This window comes from Oncorhynchus mykiss, chromosome 10 (assembly GCF_057628025.1).
Source record: "Oncorhynchus mykiss isolate SJ-2025 chromosome 10, ASM5762802v1, whole genome shotgun sequence".
In the NCBI taxonomy this organism is placed as follows: domain Eukaryota; kingdom Metazoa; phylum Chordata; class Actinopteri; order Salmoniformes; family Salmonidae; genus Oncorhynchus; species Oncorhynchus mykiss.
Window position 1 is genome coordinate 79,754,678 of NC_143031.1, and position 12,795 is coordinate 79,767,472.

Below are 12,795 nucleotides of genomic sequence, written 5' to 3' on the forward strand. Positions count from 1 at the left end.
ACGCCGTCACTCTGCAACAACCAGCTGAGCCATTGAAGCCAGTCTGTTGCCTCCCGTTCAACTAGTTCTGGTTAAACCCTGAATGGGACTGTTTAGAAACAGAATCCCGGCAACCAAAGGGTTACTAGTTGTCGTCAGCTACGTTGTATTTCACTGCATGTCGGCTGGAACAGAGAGAAGGGTTCCTGGTGGATCACCTCTAACAGGTCCTAGTGGATCACCTCTCTAACAGGTCCCAGAGAGAAGGGTTCCTGGTGGATCACCTCTCTAACACGGCCCAGAGAGAAGGGTTCCTAGTGGATCACCTCTCTAACACGGCCCAGAGAGAAGGGTTCCTAGTGGATCACCTCTCTAACACGGCCCAGAGAGAAGGGTTCCTAGTGGATCACCTCTCTAACACGGCCCAGAGAGAAGGGTTCCCAGTGGATCACCTCTAACAGGTCCTAGTGGATCACCTCTCTAACAGGTCCCAGAGGATCACCTCTCTAACAGGTCCCAGAGAGAAGGGTTCCCAGTGGATCACCTCTAACAGGTCCCAGTGGATCACCTCTAACAGGTCCCAGTGGATCACCTCTCTAACAGGTCCCAGAGAGAAGGGTTCCCAGTGGATCACCTCTCTAACAGGTCCCAGTGGATCACCTCTCTAACAGGTCCCTGAGAGAAGGGTTCCCTGTGGATCACCTCTAACAGGTCCCTGTGGATCACCTCTCTAACAGGTCCCAGAGAGAAGGGTTCCTAGTGGATCACCTCTCTAACAGGTCCCAGAGAGAAGGGTTCCCAGTGGATCACCTCTAACAGGTCCCAGAGAGAAGGGTTCCCGGTGGATCACCTCTCTAACAGGTCCCTGAGAGAAGGGTTCCCGGTGGATCACCTCTCTAACAGAGATCCTAGAACAGCCCGCAGTCTTGTAAGAGCTGATCCTAGAACAGCCCGCAGTCTTTCGTGTGGTTTGTTTACGCACAGTGATTCGGCAAATCAAATGCTGGTCGTACACAGATACATTTCTATACAAACCCCCCCCCCCCCCTCCTCCTCCATCTCTCTCCTTTCCAGTTCACATTTGTTTTGGTTTTTAATAATTAGCCTTTTAGTGTTCTCGTTTTGTCCGTTGTAGCTTAGTCAGCTAGTGTCTCATCTGTCAGAAACAGAACATGTAGTGTTTTAAACTTGACTTGGTCCCTTTTTCTGAAGGAGATTCTTCCCTGTTGAAAAGTCATTGCTGGGTTCCTATGTTGGCCGGGTAACCGACAGTATTGTACGACTCAAATGACACCCTTATTCCCTACAGAAGTAGTGTACTGTATAGGGAATAGGGGGCCATTTGGGATGCATACTGGGTCTCCATAGAGATGAGGCTGTGGTAGGAAGGTAGACCCCCCCCCCCCCCAGGGTAAATCAGAGCTGGTTGTGGGTCTTTATAGTCTCTCAGACTGTCATGTAGAAAAAGAAGAACAAACTACGTGGGCAAAAACTGTACAAACAATGTTGAAGTGTGTGTGTGTGTGTGTGTGTGTGTGTGTGTGTGTGTGTGTGTCCGTACTTGTGGCCTCAACACTCCGGATCTTCTGACTTGATCTCAGGCGGGACCCTCCTCTGATTTAGACGACTACCGTGATGATCTCCGGTGCTTCCGGTAACGTGGTCTGGACGGGGAGGGCCTGTACCGTTTTAACGGTCAGCGTCTTGGCTTGCTGCTGCTGCTGCGGTTCTCTCGTCGCCGTGGCAGATCTCTTGATGATGCCGCTGATGATGTGGGATGCCGCCACCGGAGCGCTCTGATTGGCTGTCGTCGTCGTCACGGTGACCACCGCCGTCCCGGTCCCGCCACCTTGCGTCGTCGTGACGATATGATGTGTCTGTTGTTGTTGTTGATGATGATGATGATGATGCAGCGTTGTGGGAACGGCCAGCCTCATCACCTTGGTCACAGGGGATACAATTTGTTATTCCATAAATGAAGACAATGTTTGAATTTGTAACAATAATAAATACAAATTAATACACAAAGAAACACATTAAGTCTGTGTCCAAATGCAATACTTTTACACTTGTATTTCAGTATTGATGTTTCAAAATATGTGTTTTCCGATTTTTAGCTTAAAATGGCCAATAAAAAAACTATTTTTAAAACAGACACCTGTGTCCCTGCAGCCATGGTAACATGAGGTGCCAGGGCTCGTACCCCCCAGGAGTTTGTCCCGCCCAGGAGAGAGATGCTGCCCGTCGGGGAACCCCCCAGGCCAGGCTTGGTCTGCTGCTGGTACTGGGCCAGCTGGTGGGCCGGGATGGTGATGATCTTAGCCAGTTGGACCGTGATCTTGTCTCCGTTCTCCGCTGTGGCTGGAACCATAGTGGGGATGGTCTGGATCACAACCTGGAGAGAAGAGATATGGTTAGGAACAGGTCTACACATTCTAGATCTATACAGTGGGGATAGTCTGGATCACAACCTGGAGAAGAGATATGGTTAGGAACAGGTCTACACATTCTAGATCTATACAGAGTGGGGGGGGGGGTCTGATTACAACCTGGAGAGATGGTTAGGAACAGGTCTACACATTCTACATCTATACAGAGTGGGGGGGGGTATGGATCACAACCTGGAGAGAAGAGAGATGTTAGGAACAGGTCTACACATTCTAGATCTATACATACAACTTCCAGTAGTGTGTGTCTACATTGTATGGGTGGCCCCAGTAGGAAACTAAACCATATCCCTGGCATGGTGCCACGTACTACCAACTGACCCAGTTATTTACAGAGCATCAGTCCCAGGACAGTAGTTTATATTCAAACTGTCAGCCTATGTGCAATAAAATAATCTGCCCTTCTTTTCTGCCTCTGTGTGGTGTTCTACACATTTATAAATCACTTCCTACCTCACCAGTTGAAATGCCATCCAATGTCCCCTGGTGGTAAGCTGTGGAACTACAGTTATCACCAGCATGTGAAATGTGGACATTAACTACGACATAGTGAAGTCTGCTGTGTGTTCCTGATGGGGATGGAACCTAGAACTCTGATTAAATGAACCGGAGCTACTAAACTTCTGTACTCCGTCTACACATGTTCCTTATGGGGATGGGAACCTAGAACTCTGATTACCGGAGCTACTAAACTTCTGTACTCCGTCTACACATGTTCCTGATGGGGATGGGAACCTAGAACTCTGAATAACGGAGCTACTAAACTTCTGTACTCCGTCTACACACATTACAGCCGTTTGTAAGTCAGGCGGGTGGTGAACGCCGTCACTCTGCAACAACCAGCTGAGCCATTGAAGCCAGTCTGTTGCCTCCCGTTCAACTAGTTCTGGTTAAACCCTGAATGGGACTGTTTAGAAACAGAATCCCGGCAACCAAAGGGTTACTAGTTGTCGTCAGCTACGTTGTATTTCACTGCATGTCGGCTGGAACAGAGAGAAGGGTTCCTGGTGGATCACCTCTAACAGGTCCTAGTGGATCACCTCTCTAACAGGTCCCAGAGAGAAGGGTTCCTGGTGGATCACCTCTCTAACACGGCCCAGAGAGAAGGGTTCCTAGTGGATCACCTCTCTAACACGGCCCAGAGAGAAGGGTTCCTAGTGGATCACCTCTCTAACACGGCCCAGAGAGAAGGGTTCCTAGTGGATCACCTCTCTAACACGGCCCAGAGAGAAGGGTTCCCAGTGGATCACCTCTAACAGGTCCTAGTGGATCACCTCTCTAACAGGTCCCAGAGGATCACCTCTCTAACAGGTCCCAGAGAGAAGGGTTCCCAGTGGATCACCTCTAACAGGTCCCAGTGGATCACCTCTAACAGGTCCCAGTGGATCACCTCTCTAACAGGTCCCAGAGAGAAGGGTTCCCAGTGGATCACCTCTCTAACAGGTCCCAGTGGATCACCTCTCTAACAGGTCCCTGAGAGAAGGGTTCCCTGTGGATCACCTCTAACAGGTCCCTGTGGATCACCTCTCTAACAGGTCCCAGAGAGAAGGGTTCCTAGTGGATCACCTCTCTAACAGGTCCCAGAGAGAAGGGTTCCCAGTGGATCACCTCTAACAGGTCCCAGAGAGAAGGGTTCCCGGTGGATCACCTCTCTAACAGGTCCCTGAGAGAAGGGTTCCCGGTGGATCACCTCTCTAACAGGTCCCAGAGAGAAGGGTTCCCAGTGGATCATCTCTCTAACAGGTCCCTGAGAGAAGGGTTCCTAGTGGATCACCTCTCTAACAGGTCCCTGAGAGAAGGGTTCCCGGTGGATCACCTCTCTAACAGGTCCCAGAGAGAAGGGTTCCTAGTGGATCACCTCTCTAACAGGTCCCTGAGAGAAGGGTTCCCAGTGGATCACCTCTCTAACAGGTCCCAGTGGATCACCTCTCTAACAGGTCCCAGAGAGAAGGGTTCCTGGTGGATCACCTCTCTAACAGGTCCCTGAGAGAAGGGTTCCCGGTGGATCACCTCTCTAACAGGTCCCAGAGAGAAGGGTTCCCAGTGGATCACCTCTCTAACAGGTCCCTGAGAGAAGGGTTCCTAGTGGATCACCTCTCTAACAGGTCCCTGAGAGAAGGGTTCCCAGTGGATCACCTCTAACAGGTCCCAGTGGATCACCTCTCTAACAGGTCCCAGAGAGAAGGGTTCCCAGTGGATCACCTCTCTAACAGGTCCCTGAGAGAAGGGTTCCTAGTGGATCACCTCTCTAACAGGTCCCTGAGAGAACGGTTCCCAGTGGATCACCTCTATCAGGTCCCAGTGGATCACCTCTCTAACAGGTCCCAGTGGATCACCTCTCTAACAGGTCCCAGTGGATCACCTCTCTAACAGGTCCCAGTGGATCACCACTCTAACAGGTCCCTGAGAGAAGGGTTCCCAGTGGATCACCTCTCTAACAGGTCCCAGAGAGAAGGGTTCCCTGTGGATCACCTCTAACAGGTCCCAGTGGATCACCTCTCTAACAGGTCCCAGAGAGAAGGGTTCCCAGTGGATCACCTCTCTAACAGGTCCCTGAGAGAAGGGTTCCTAGTGGATCACCTCTCTAACAGGTCCCTGAGAGAAGGGTTCCCAGTGGATCACCTCTAACAGGTCCCAGTGGATCACCTCTCTAACAGGTCCCAGTGGATCACCTCTCTAACAGGTCCCAGAGAGAAGGGTTCCTGGTGGATCACCTCTCTAACAGGTCCCAGTGGATCACCTCTCTAACAGGTCCCAGTGGATCACCTCTCTAACAGGTCCCAGAGAGAAGGGTTCCCGGTGGATCACCTCTCTAACAGGTCCCTGAGAGAAGGGTTCCCAGTGGATCACCTCTCTAACAGGTCCCAGAGAGAAGGGTTCCCGGTGGATCACCTCTCTAACAGGTCCCTGAGAGAAGGGTTCCCAGTGGATCACCTCTCTAACAGGTCCCTGAGAGAAGGGTTCCCAGTGGATCACCTCTCTAACAGGTCCCTGAGAGAAGGGTTCCCGGTGGATCACCTCTCTAACAGGTCCCTGAGAGAAGGGTTCCCAGTGGATCACCTCTAACAGGTCCCTGAGAGAAGGGTTCCCGGTGGATCACCTCTCTAACACGGCCCAGAGAGAAGGGTTCCCAGTGGATCACCTCTAACAGGTCCCTGAGAGAAGGGTTCCCGGTGGATCACCTCTCTAACAGGTCCCAGAGAGAAGGGTTCCTGGTGGATCACCTCTCTAACAGGTCCCAGAGAGAAGGGTTCCCAGTGGATCACCTCTAACAGGTCCCAGAGAGAAGGGTTCCCAGTGGATCACCTCTCTAACAGGTCCCAGAGAGAAGGGTTCCCGGTGGTGTGTGGATCACCTCTCTAACAGGTCCCTGAGAGAAGGGTTCCCGGTGGATCACCTCTCTAACAGGTCCCTGAGAGAAGGGTTCCCGGTGGATCACCTCTCTAACAGGTCCCAGAGAGAAGGGTTCCCGGTGGATCACCTCTAACAGGTCCCTGAGAGAAGGGTTCCCAGTGGATCACCTCTCTAACAGGTCCCTGAGAGAAGGGTTCCCGGTGGATCACCTCTCTAACAGGTCCCTGAGAGATGTGTTCCCGGTGGATCACCTCTAACAGGTCCCTGAGAGAAGGGTTCCCGGTGGATCACCTCTCTAACACGGCCCATGTCGGCTGGAACAGGTCCCTGAGAGAAGGGTTCCCGGTGGATCACCTCTCTAACACGGCCCATGTCGGCTGGAACAGGTCCCTGAGAGAAGGGTTCCCGGTGGATCACCTCTAACAGGTCCCTGAGAGAAGGGTTCCCGGTGGATCACCTCTAACACGTCCCAGAGAGAAGGGTTCCCGGTGGATCACCTCTAACAGGTCCCTGAGAGAAGGGTTCCCGGTGGTGTGTGGATCACCTCTCTAACACGGCCCATGTCTGAGCCAACAACAGGTGTGTGGATCACCTCTCTAACACGGCCCAGGTCTGAGCCAACAACAGGTGTGTGGATCACCTCTCTAACACGGCCCAGGTCTGAGCCAACAACAGGTGGGTGGATCACCTCTCTAACACGGCCCAGGTCTGAGCCAACAACAAGTGTGTGGATCACCTCTCTAACACGGCCCAGGTCTGAGCCAACAACAGGTGGGTGGATCACCTCTCTAACACGGCCCAGGTCTGAGCCAACAACAAGTGTGTGGATCACCTCTCTAACACGGCCCAGGTCTGAGCCAACAACAGGTGTGTGGATCACCTCTCTAACACGGCCCAGGTCTGAGCCAACAACAGGTGTGTGGATCACCTCTCTAACACGGCCCAGGTCTGAGCCAACAACAGGTGTGTGGATCACCTCTCTAACACGGCCCAGGTCTGAGCCAACAACAGCATTTACCACAAATGCAGAAACGTCACCTTTGGAAAAGCATCATTTCATTTAAACAAAAGACAAAACAGGAAGTCGTTTAATTCAAATGTTTTTTTTTTATATATTTCAGTAAAATCTACTTGAATACACTTTGAAACAAGAGTACAACAAAATATACTTCAAATGTTGAATATACAAACTAGTTCAGTCCGAACAGCTTTCTCCCTCTTCATACGATTAAGGAAAGCAGAAACTGCTAAAGGAAAGGTAGGGGGCGGAGCCAAGATGGCTGACGAGCAGTTACCCTAGAGACGGTTACCGTGGGGATGTAGTAAGCCTATGGTCAAGGCCTACTAGAACCAACCAGGGTTGGGAGTCAATTCCATTTCTATTACAGTCAATGCTAATTGTTTTATCATTGAAGAGAATTGTAATGGTTTTGACCCCAAACCCTGTAACCAACCCACTGACCTGGGCTTCAGACTATAGTAGAACAATGGTATTGTTTTATAACACTGTGCTTGGTACAAGGTATCCAAAAAGGTCAAGAAACCGTAACACACAAAAAAAAAGCTAAATTATCTTATAAACAATGAATGACAAATAAAAACAGATCATTCTAAGGCTGTTTTGTTGTGAATTGAATTCCCCCTAAACTGTATAATAGTTATATACACACACACACAAGTCCCTTTGGCTCTTTTTATTTTCCCCTTGTAAGAGCTGATCCTAGAACAGCCCGCAGTCTTGTAAGAGCTGATCCTAGAACAGCCCGCAGTCTTGTAAGAGCTGATCCTAGAACAGCCCGCAGTCTTTCGTGTGGTTTGTTTACGCACAGTGATTCGGCAAATCAAATGCTGGTCGTACACAGATACATTTCTATACAAACCCCCCCCCCCCCCTCCTCCTCCATCTCTCTCCTTTCCAGTTCACATTTGTTTTGGTTTTTAATAATTAGCCTTTTAGTGTTCTCGTTTTGTCCGTTGTAGCTTAGTCAGCTAGTGTCTCATCTGTCAGAAACAGAACATGTAGTGTTTTAAACTTGACTTGGTCCCTTTTTCTGAAGGAGATTCTTCCCTGTTGAAAAGTCATTGCTGGGTTCCTATGTTGGCCGGGTAACCGACAGTATTGTACGACTCAAATGACACCCTTATTCCCTACAGAAGTAGTGTACTGTATAGGGAATAGGGGGCCATTTGGGATGCATACTGGGTCTCCATAGAGATGAGGCTGTGGTAGGAAGGTAGACCCCCCCCCCCAGGGTAAATCAGAGCTGGTTGTGGGTCTTTATAGTCTCTCAGACTGTCATGTAGAAAAAGAAGAACAAACTACGTGGGCAAAAACTGTACAAACAATGTTGAAGTGTGTGTGTGTGTGTGTGTGTGTGTGTGTCCGTACTTGTGGCCTCAACACTCCGGATCTTCTGACTTGATCTCAGGCGGGACCCTCTGATTTAGACGACTACCGTGATGATCTCCGGTGCTTCCGGTAACGTGGTCTGGACGGGGAGGGCCTGTACCGTTTTAACGGTCAGCGTCTTGGCTTGCTGCTGCTGCTGCGGTTCTCTCGTCGCCGTGGCAGATCTCTTGATGATGCCGCTGATGATGTGGGATGCCGCCACCGGAGCGCTCTGATTGGCTGTCGTCGTCGTCACGGTGACCACCGCCGTCCCGGTCCCGCCACCTTGCGTCGTCGTGACGATATGATGTGTCTGTTGTTGTTGTTGTTGATGATGATGCAGCGTTGTGGGAACGGCCAGCCTCATCACCTTGGTCACAGGGGATACAATTTGTAATTCCATAAATGAAGACAATGTTTGAATTTGTAACAAAAATAAATAAATTAATACACAAAGAAACACATTAAGTCTGTGCCCAAATGCAATACTTTTATACTTGTATTTCAGTATTGATGTTTCAAAATATGTGTTTTCTGATTTTTAGCTTAAAATGGCCAATAAAAAAACTATTTTTAAAACAGACACCTGTGTCCCTGCAGCCATGGTAACATGAGGTGCCAGGGCTCGTACCCCCCAGGAGTTTGTCCCGCCCAGGAGAGAGATGCTGCCCGTCGGGGAACCCCCCAGGCCAGGCTTGGTCTGCTGCTGGTACTGGGCCAGCTGGTGGGCCGGGATGGTGATGATCTTAGCCAGTTGGACCGTGATCTTGTCTCCGTTCTCCGCTGTGGCTGGAACCATAGTGGGGATGGTCTGGATCACAACCTGGAGAGAAGAGATATGGTTAGGAACAGGTCTACACATTCTAGATCTATACAGTGGGGATAGTCTGGATCACAACCTGGAGAAGAGATATGGTTAGGAACAGGTCTACACATTCTAGATCTATACAGTGGGGATAGTCTGGATCACAACCTGGAGAAGAGATATGGTTAGGAACAGGTCTACACATTCTAGATCTATACAGTGGGGATAGTCTGGATCACAACCTGGAGAGAAGAGATATGGTTAGGAACAGGTCTACACATTCTAGATCTATACAGAGTGGGGATAGTCTGGAGCGAAGAGATATGGTTAGGAACAGGTCTACACATTCTAGATCTATACAGAGTGGGGGGTCTGATTACAACCTGGAGAGATGGTTAGGAACAGGTCTACACATTCTAGATCTATACAGAGTGGGGGGTCTGATTACAACCTAGAGAGATGGTTAGGAACAGGTCTACACATTCTAGATCTATTCAGAGTGGGGGGGGGGGGGGGGGGGTATGGATCACAACCTGGAGAGAAGAGAGATGTTAGGAACAGGTCTACACATTCTAGATCTATACAGAGTGGGGATAGTCTGGAGCGAAGAGATATGGTTAGGAACAGGTCTACACATTCTAGATCTATACAGAGTGGGGGGTCTGATTACAACCTGGAGAGATGGTTAGGAACAGGTCTACACATTCTAGATCTATACAGAGTGGGGGGTCTGATTACAACCTAGAGACATGGTTAGGAACAGGTCTACACATTCTATATCTATACAGAGTGGGGGGGGGGTCTGATTACAACCTGGAGAGAAGAGACATGGTTAGGAACAGGTCTACACATTCTAGATCTATACAGAGTGGGGGGGGGGTCTGATTACAACCTGGAGAGAAGAGACATGGTTAGGAACAGGTCTACACATTCTAAATCTATACAGAGTGGGGATAGTCTGGATCACAACCTGGAGAGGAGAGATGGTCAGGAACAGGTCTACACATTCTAGATCTATACAGAGTTTTGAATCGTGGACTTGGTTAGTATGAGGCGTGTCTGTGTCGCTCAGCCGTCTAACTGTCCATTCTGTCTACACTACAGAGTAGCTAGCTGACACACCAACTAGCGTGGTTACCCACCTTCGGTTGGGAGTTCGCGTTGCCCGTTGCCGTGCCGATGGGAGAGGCGTTGGCCAATTGGTACGTCGGTTGGCCTCCCGACGTCCCTGGCGCCTGTTGCACGGCAACCGTTGAGATCTTCTGGCCCAGTGACGTTGTCATGACTACAGGCACTTGCATGGCAACCCGTACAGTCCTGGAGACGGAAACGATAACAAAATGGAGTTCGTGACAAAGTTTTGTAAATACAAACTTACTAGATATCGCTAGATAGATAAACTGTTTTACATTCAGCATAAAGCCTGCAAAGTGAATTGTATGTTTCAGTGTCAGTATCAGGGTGTGTCTCTAACCTGGGTCCTGAGGAAGTGGGGATGATGGCCGTGTGAGAATGCTGCGTCTGGGTTCCGTCTGGCGCCGTGGAAATGGTCACTATCCTCGGAACCCCCCCCACCGCCGCCCCGCCCCCCGTCATCACCGCCTTGTTGCCCTTAGCAACCGGAGGATGGACTACGGTTCTAGTCCCACCCCTCAGGATGGTGGGCGTCGTGGCGAGCTCGGCCACGTTCAGTATCGTCTCCGACGAGGGCAGGACTCTCTCGTGGTAAGACTTCTCTGAGCCAATAAGATCGCCCGATCTGGAGTCGGCCTTGTCGTCCTCGATGACAACGATGTTCTTGGGCATCTCCTTGAACTGGTAGACCAGCCGCTGACCTTCGACCTTGGCCAGTATACCACGTTGGTAGTAGTATCTGGTAGAGAGGGAGGAGAGGGCGGGAGAGAGGAGAGTGAGAGAGAGGGAAGACGGAGGGAGGGAAATAGAGGAGGGAGGGAAATAGAGGAGGGAGGGAAATAGAGGAGGGAGGGGAATAGAGGAGGGAGGGGAATAGAGGAGGGAGGGGATAGGGAGAGAGGAGAGAGAGACGGAAGACGGAGGGAGGGAAATAGAGGAGGGAGGGGAATAGAGGAGGGAGGAGAGGGGGAAGACGGAGGGAGGGAAATAGAGGGATGGGATAGGGAGAGAGGAGAGGGGGAGAGAGGGGGAAGACGGAGGGAGGGAAATAGAAGAGGGAGGGGAATAGAGGAGGGAGGGGAATAGAGGAGGGAGGGGATAGGGAGAGAGGAGAGAGAGACGGAAGACGGAGGGAGGGAAATAGAGGGATGGGAGGGGATAGGGAGGGAGGGGATAGGGAGAGAGGAGGGAGAGAGAGAGAGGGAAGACGGAGGGAAGGAAATAGAGGAGGGAGGGGATAGGGAGAGAGGAGGGGGATAGGGAGAGAGGAGGGGGGGAGAGAGAGAGGGAAGACGGAGGGAAGGAAATAGAGGAGGGAGGGGATAGGGAGGGAGGGGATAGGGAGAGAGGGGATAGGGAGAGAGGGGATAGGGAGAGAGGGGATAGGGAGAGAGGAGGGGGAGAGAGAGAGAGAGGGAAGACGGAGGGAGGGGATCATGTTCCTCAGAGGAACTCATCCAAACCAACAACCTACACAGCTAACTCAGCTTCCACAGTCAATGCCATTTCAAGTGCTAGACGGTTGTAGGGTAAACCCTCACCTCAGAGCCCGTCCCATGGTCTCATAGTTCATGTCAGGTTTGTTCTTGTGTTTGCCCCACAGCTTGGACACGGCCTTGGAGTCCACCAGCTTGAAGATGCCCTTCTCCCTCTGAGTCCACTTGATGTACCTGGGACACGTGTTCTTGTCCTGGAGCAAGTCCAACAGGAACTCCCACAGGTACGTGGTGCTGCCTGGGGGACCAGAGACAGACGGGTCGGTCGAACAGAGAGACAGGCGGGTCGGTCGAACAGAGAGACAGGGGGGTCGGTCGAACAGAGAGACAGGCGGGTCGGTCGAACAGAGAGACAGGAGGGTCGGCCGAACAGAGAGACAGGCGGGTCGGCCGAACAGAGAGACAGGCGGGTCGGCCGAACAGAGAGACAGGCGGGTCGGCCGAACAGAGAGACAGGCGGGTCGGCCGAACAGAGAGACAGGCGGGTCGGCCGAACAGAGAGACAGGCGGGTCGGCCGAACAGAGAGACAGGCGGGTCGGCCGAACAGAGAGACAGGCGGGTCGGCCGAACAGAGAGACAGGCGGGTCGGCCGAACAGAGAGACAGGCGGGTCGGCCGAACAGAGAGACAGGCGGGTCGGCCGAACAGAGAGACAGGCGGGTCGGCCGAACAGAGAGACAGGCGGGTCGGCCGAACAGAGAGACAGGCGGGTCGGCCGAACAGAGAGACAGGCGGGTCGGCCGAACAGAGAGACAGGCGGGTCGGCCGAACAGAGAGACAGGCGGGTCGGCCGAACAGAGAGACAGGCGGGTCGGCCGAACAGAGACAGGCGGGTCGGCCGAACAGAGAGACAGGCGGGTCGGTCGACAGAGAGACAGGCGGGTCGGTCGACAGAGAGACAGGCGGGTCGGCCAACAGAGAGACAGGCGGGTCGGCCGAACAGAGAGACAGGCGGGTCGGCCGAACAGAGAGACAGGCGGGTCGGCCGAACAGAGAGACAGGCGGGTCGGCCGAACAGAGAGACAGGCAGGTCGGCCGAACAGAGAGACAGGCGGCTCGGTCGAACAGAGAGACAGGCGGCTCGGTCGAACAGAGAAACAGGCGGGTCGGCCGAACAGAGAGACAGGCGGGTCGGTCGAACAGAGAGACAGGCGGGTCGGTCGAACAGAGAGACAGGCGGGTCGGTCGAAC

General features: G+C 52.0%; 2 protein-coding genes across 7 annotated transcripts in view; both read right to left on the reverse strand.

The window, feature by feature from the left end:
* Nucleotides 1-1,490: 1,490 nt before the first annotated feature.
* Nucleotides 1,491-2,432, reverse strand: LOC149980325 (uncharacterized). Of its 2 annotated transcripts, none has more exons than XM_090188049.1 (2): nucleotides 2,183-2,432; nucleotides 1,491-1,919 (listed from the first exon to the last, which is right to left on the reverse strand). In XM_090188049.1, the coding sequence occupies exons 1-2, from the start codon at nucleotides 2,411-2,413 to the stop codon at nucleotides 1,599-1,601; spliced, it is 552 nt and encodes a 183-aa protein (XP_090044175.1). In that variant the 5' UTR covers nucleotides 2,414-2,432; the 3' UTR covers nucleotides 1,491-1,598. The 2 variants fall into 2 exon arrangements, with proteins under 2 accessions (XP_090044175.1, XP_090044174.1); XM_090188048.1 differs by having other exon boundaries at nucleotides 2,138-2,420.
* A 5,273-nt stretch (nucleotides 2,433-7,705) lies between these two features.
* LOC110503431 (ETS-related transcription factor Elf-2) overlaps nucleotides 7,706-12,795 on the reverse strand; it is a 39,104-nt gene continuing 34,014 nt past the window's right edge. For 3 of the 5 annotated variants that reach the window (XM_090188050.1, XM_090188051.1, XM_036971922.2), the window contains 5 exons: nucleotides 11,650-11,842; nucleotides 10,449-10,847; nucleotides 10,117-10,291; nucleotides 8,756-8,992; nucleotides 7,706-8,539 (listed from right to left, as the gene is read on the reverse strand). In XM_090188050.1, coding sequence (XP_090044176.1) covers nucleotides 8,225-8,539; nucleotides 8,756-8,992; nucleotides 10,117-10,291; nucleotides 10,449-10,847; nucleotides 11,650-11,842 — 1,319 coding nt within the window. In that variant the 3' untranslated portion in view covers nucleotides 7,706-8,224. The remainder of the gene's footprint in view (nucleotides 8,540-8,755; nucleotides 8,993-10,116; nucleotides 10,292-10,448; nucleotides 10,848-11,649; nucleotides 11,843-12,795) is intronic. The other 2 variants (XM_090188053.1, XM_090188052.1) reach the window with 2 other exon arrangements.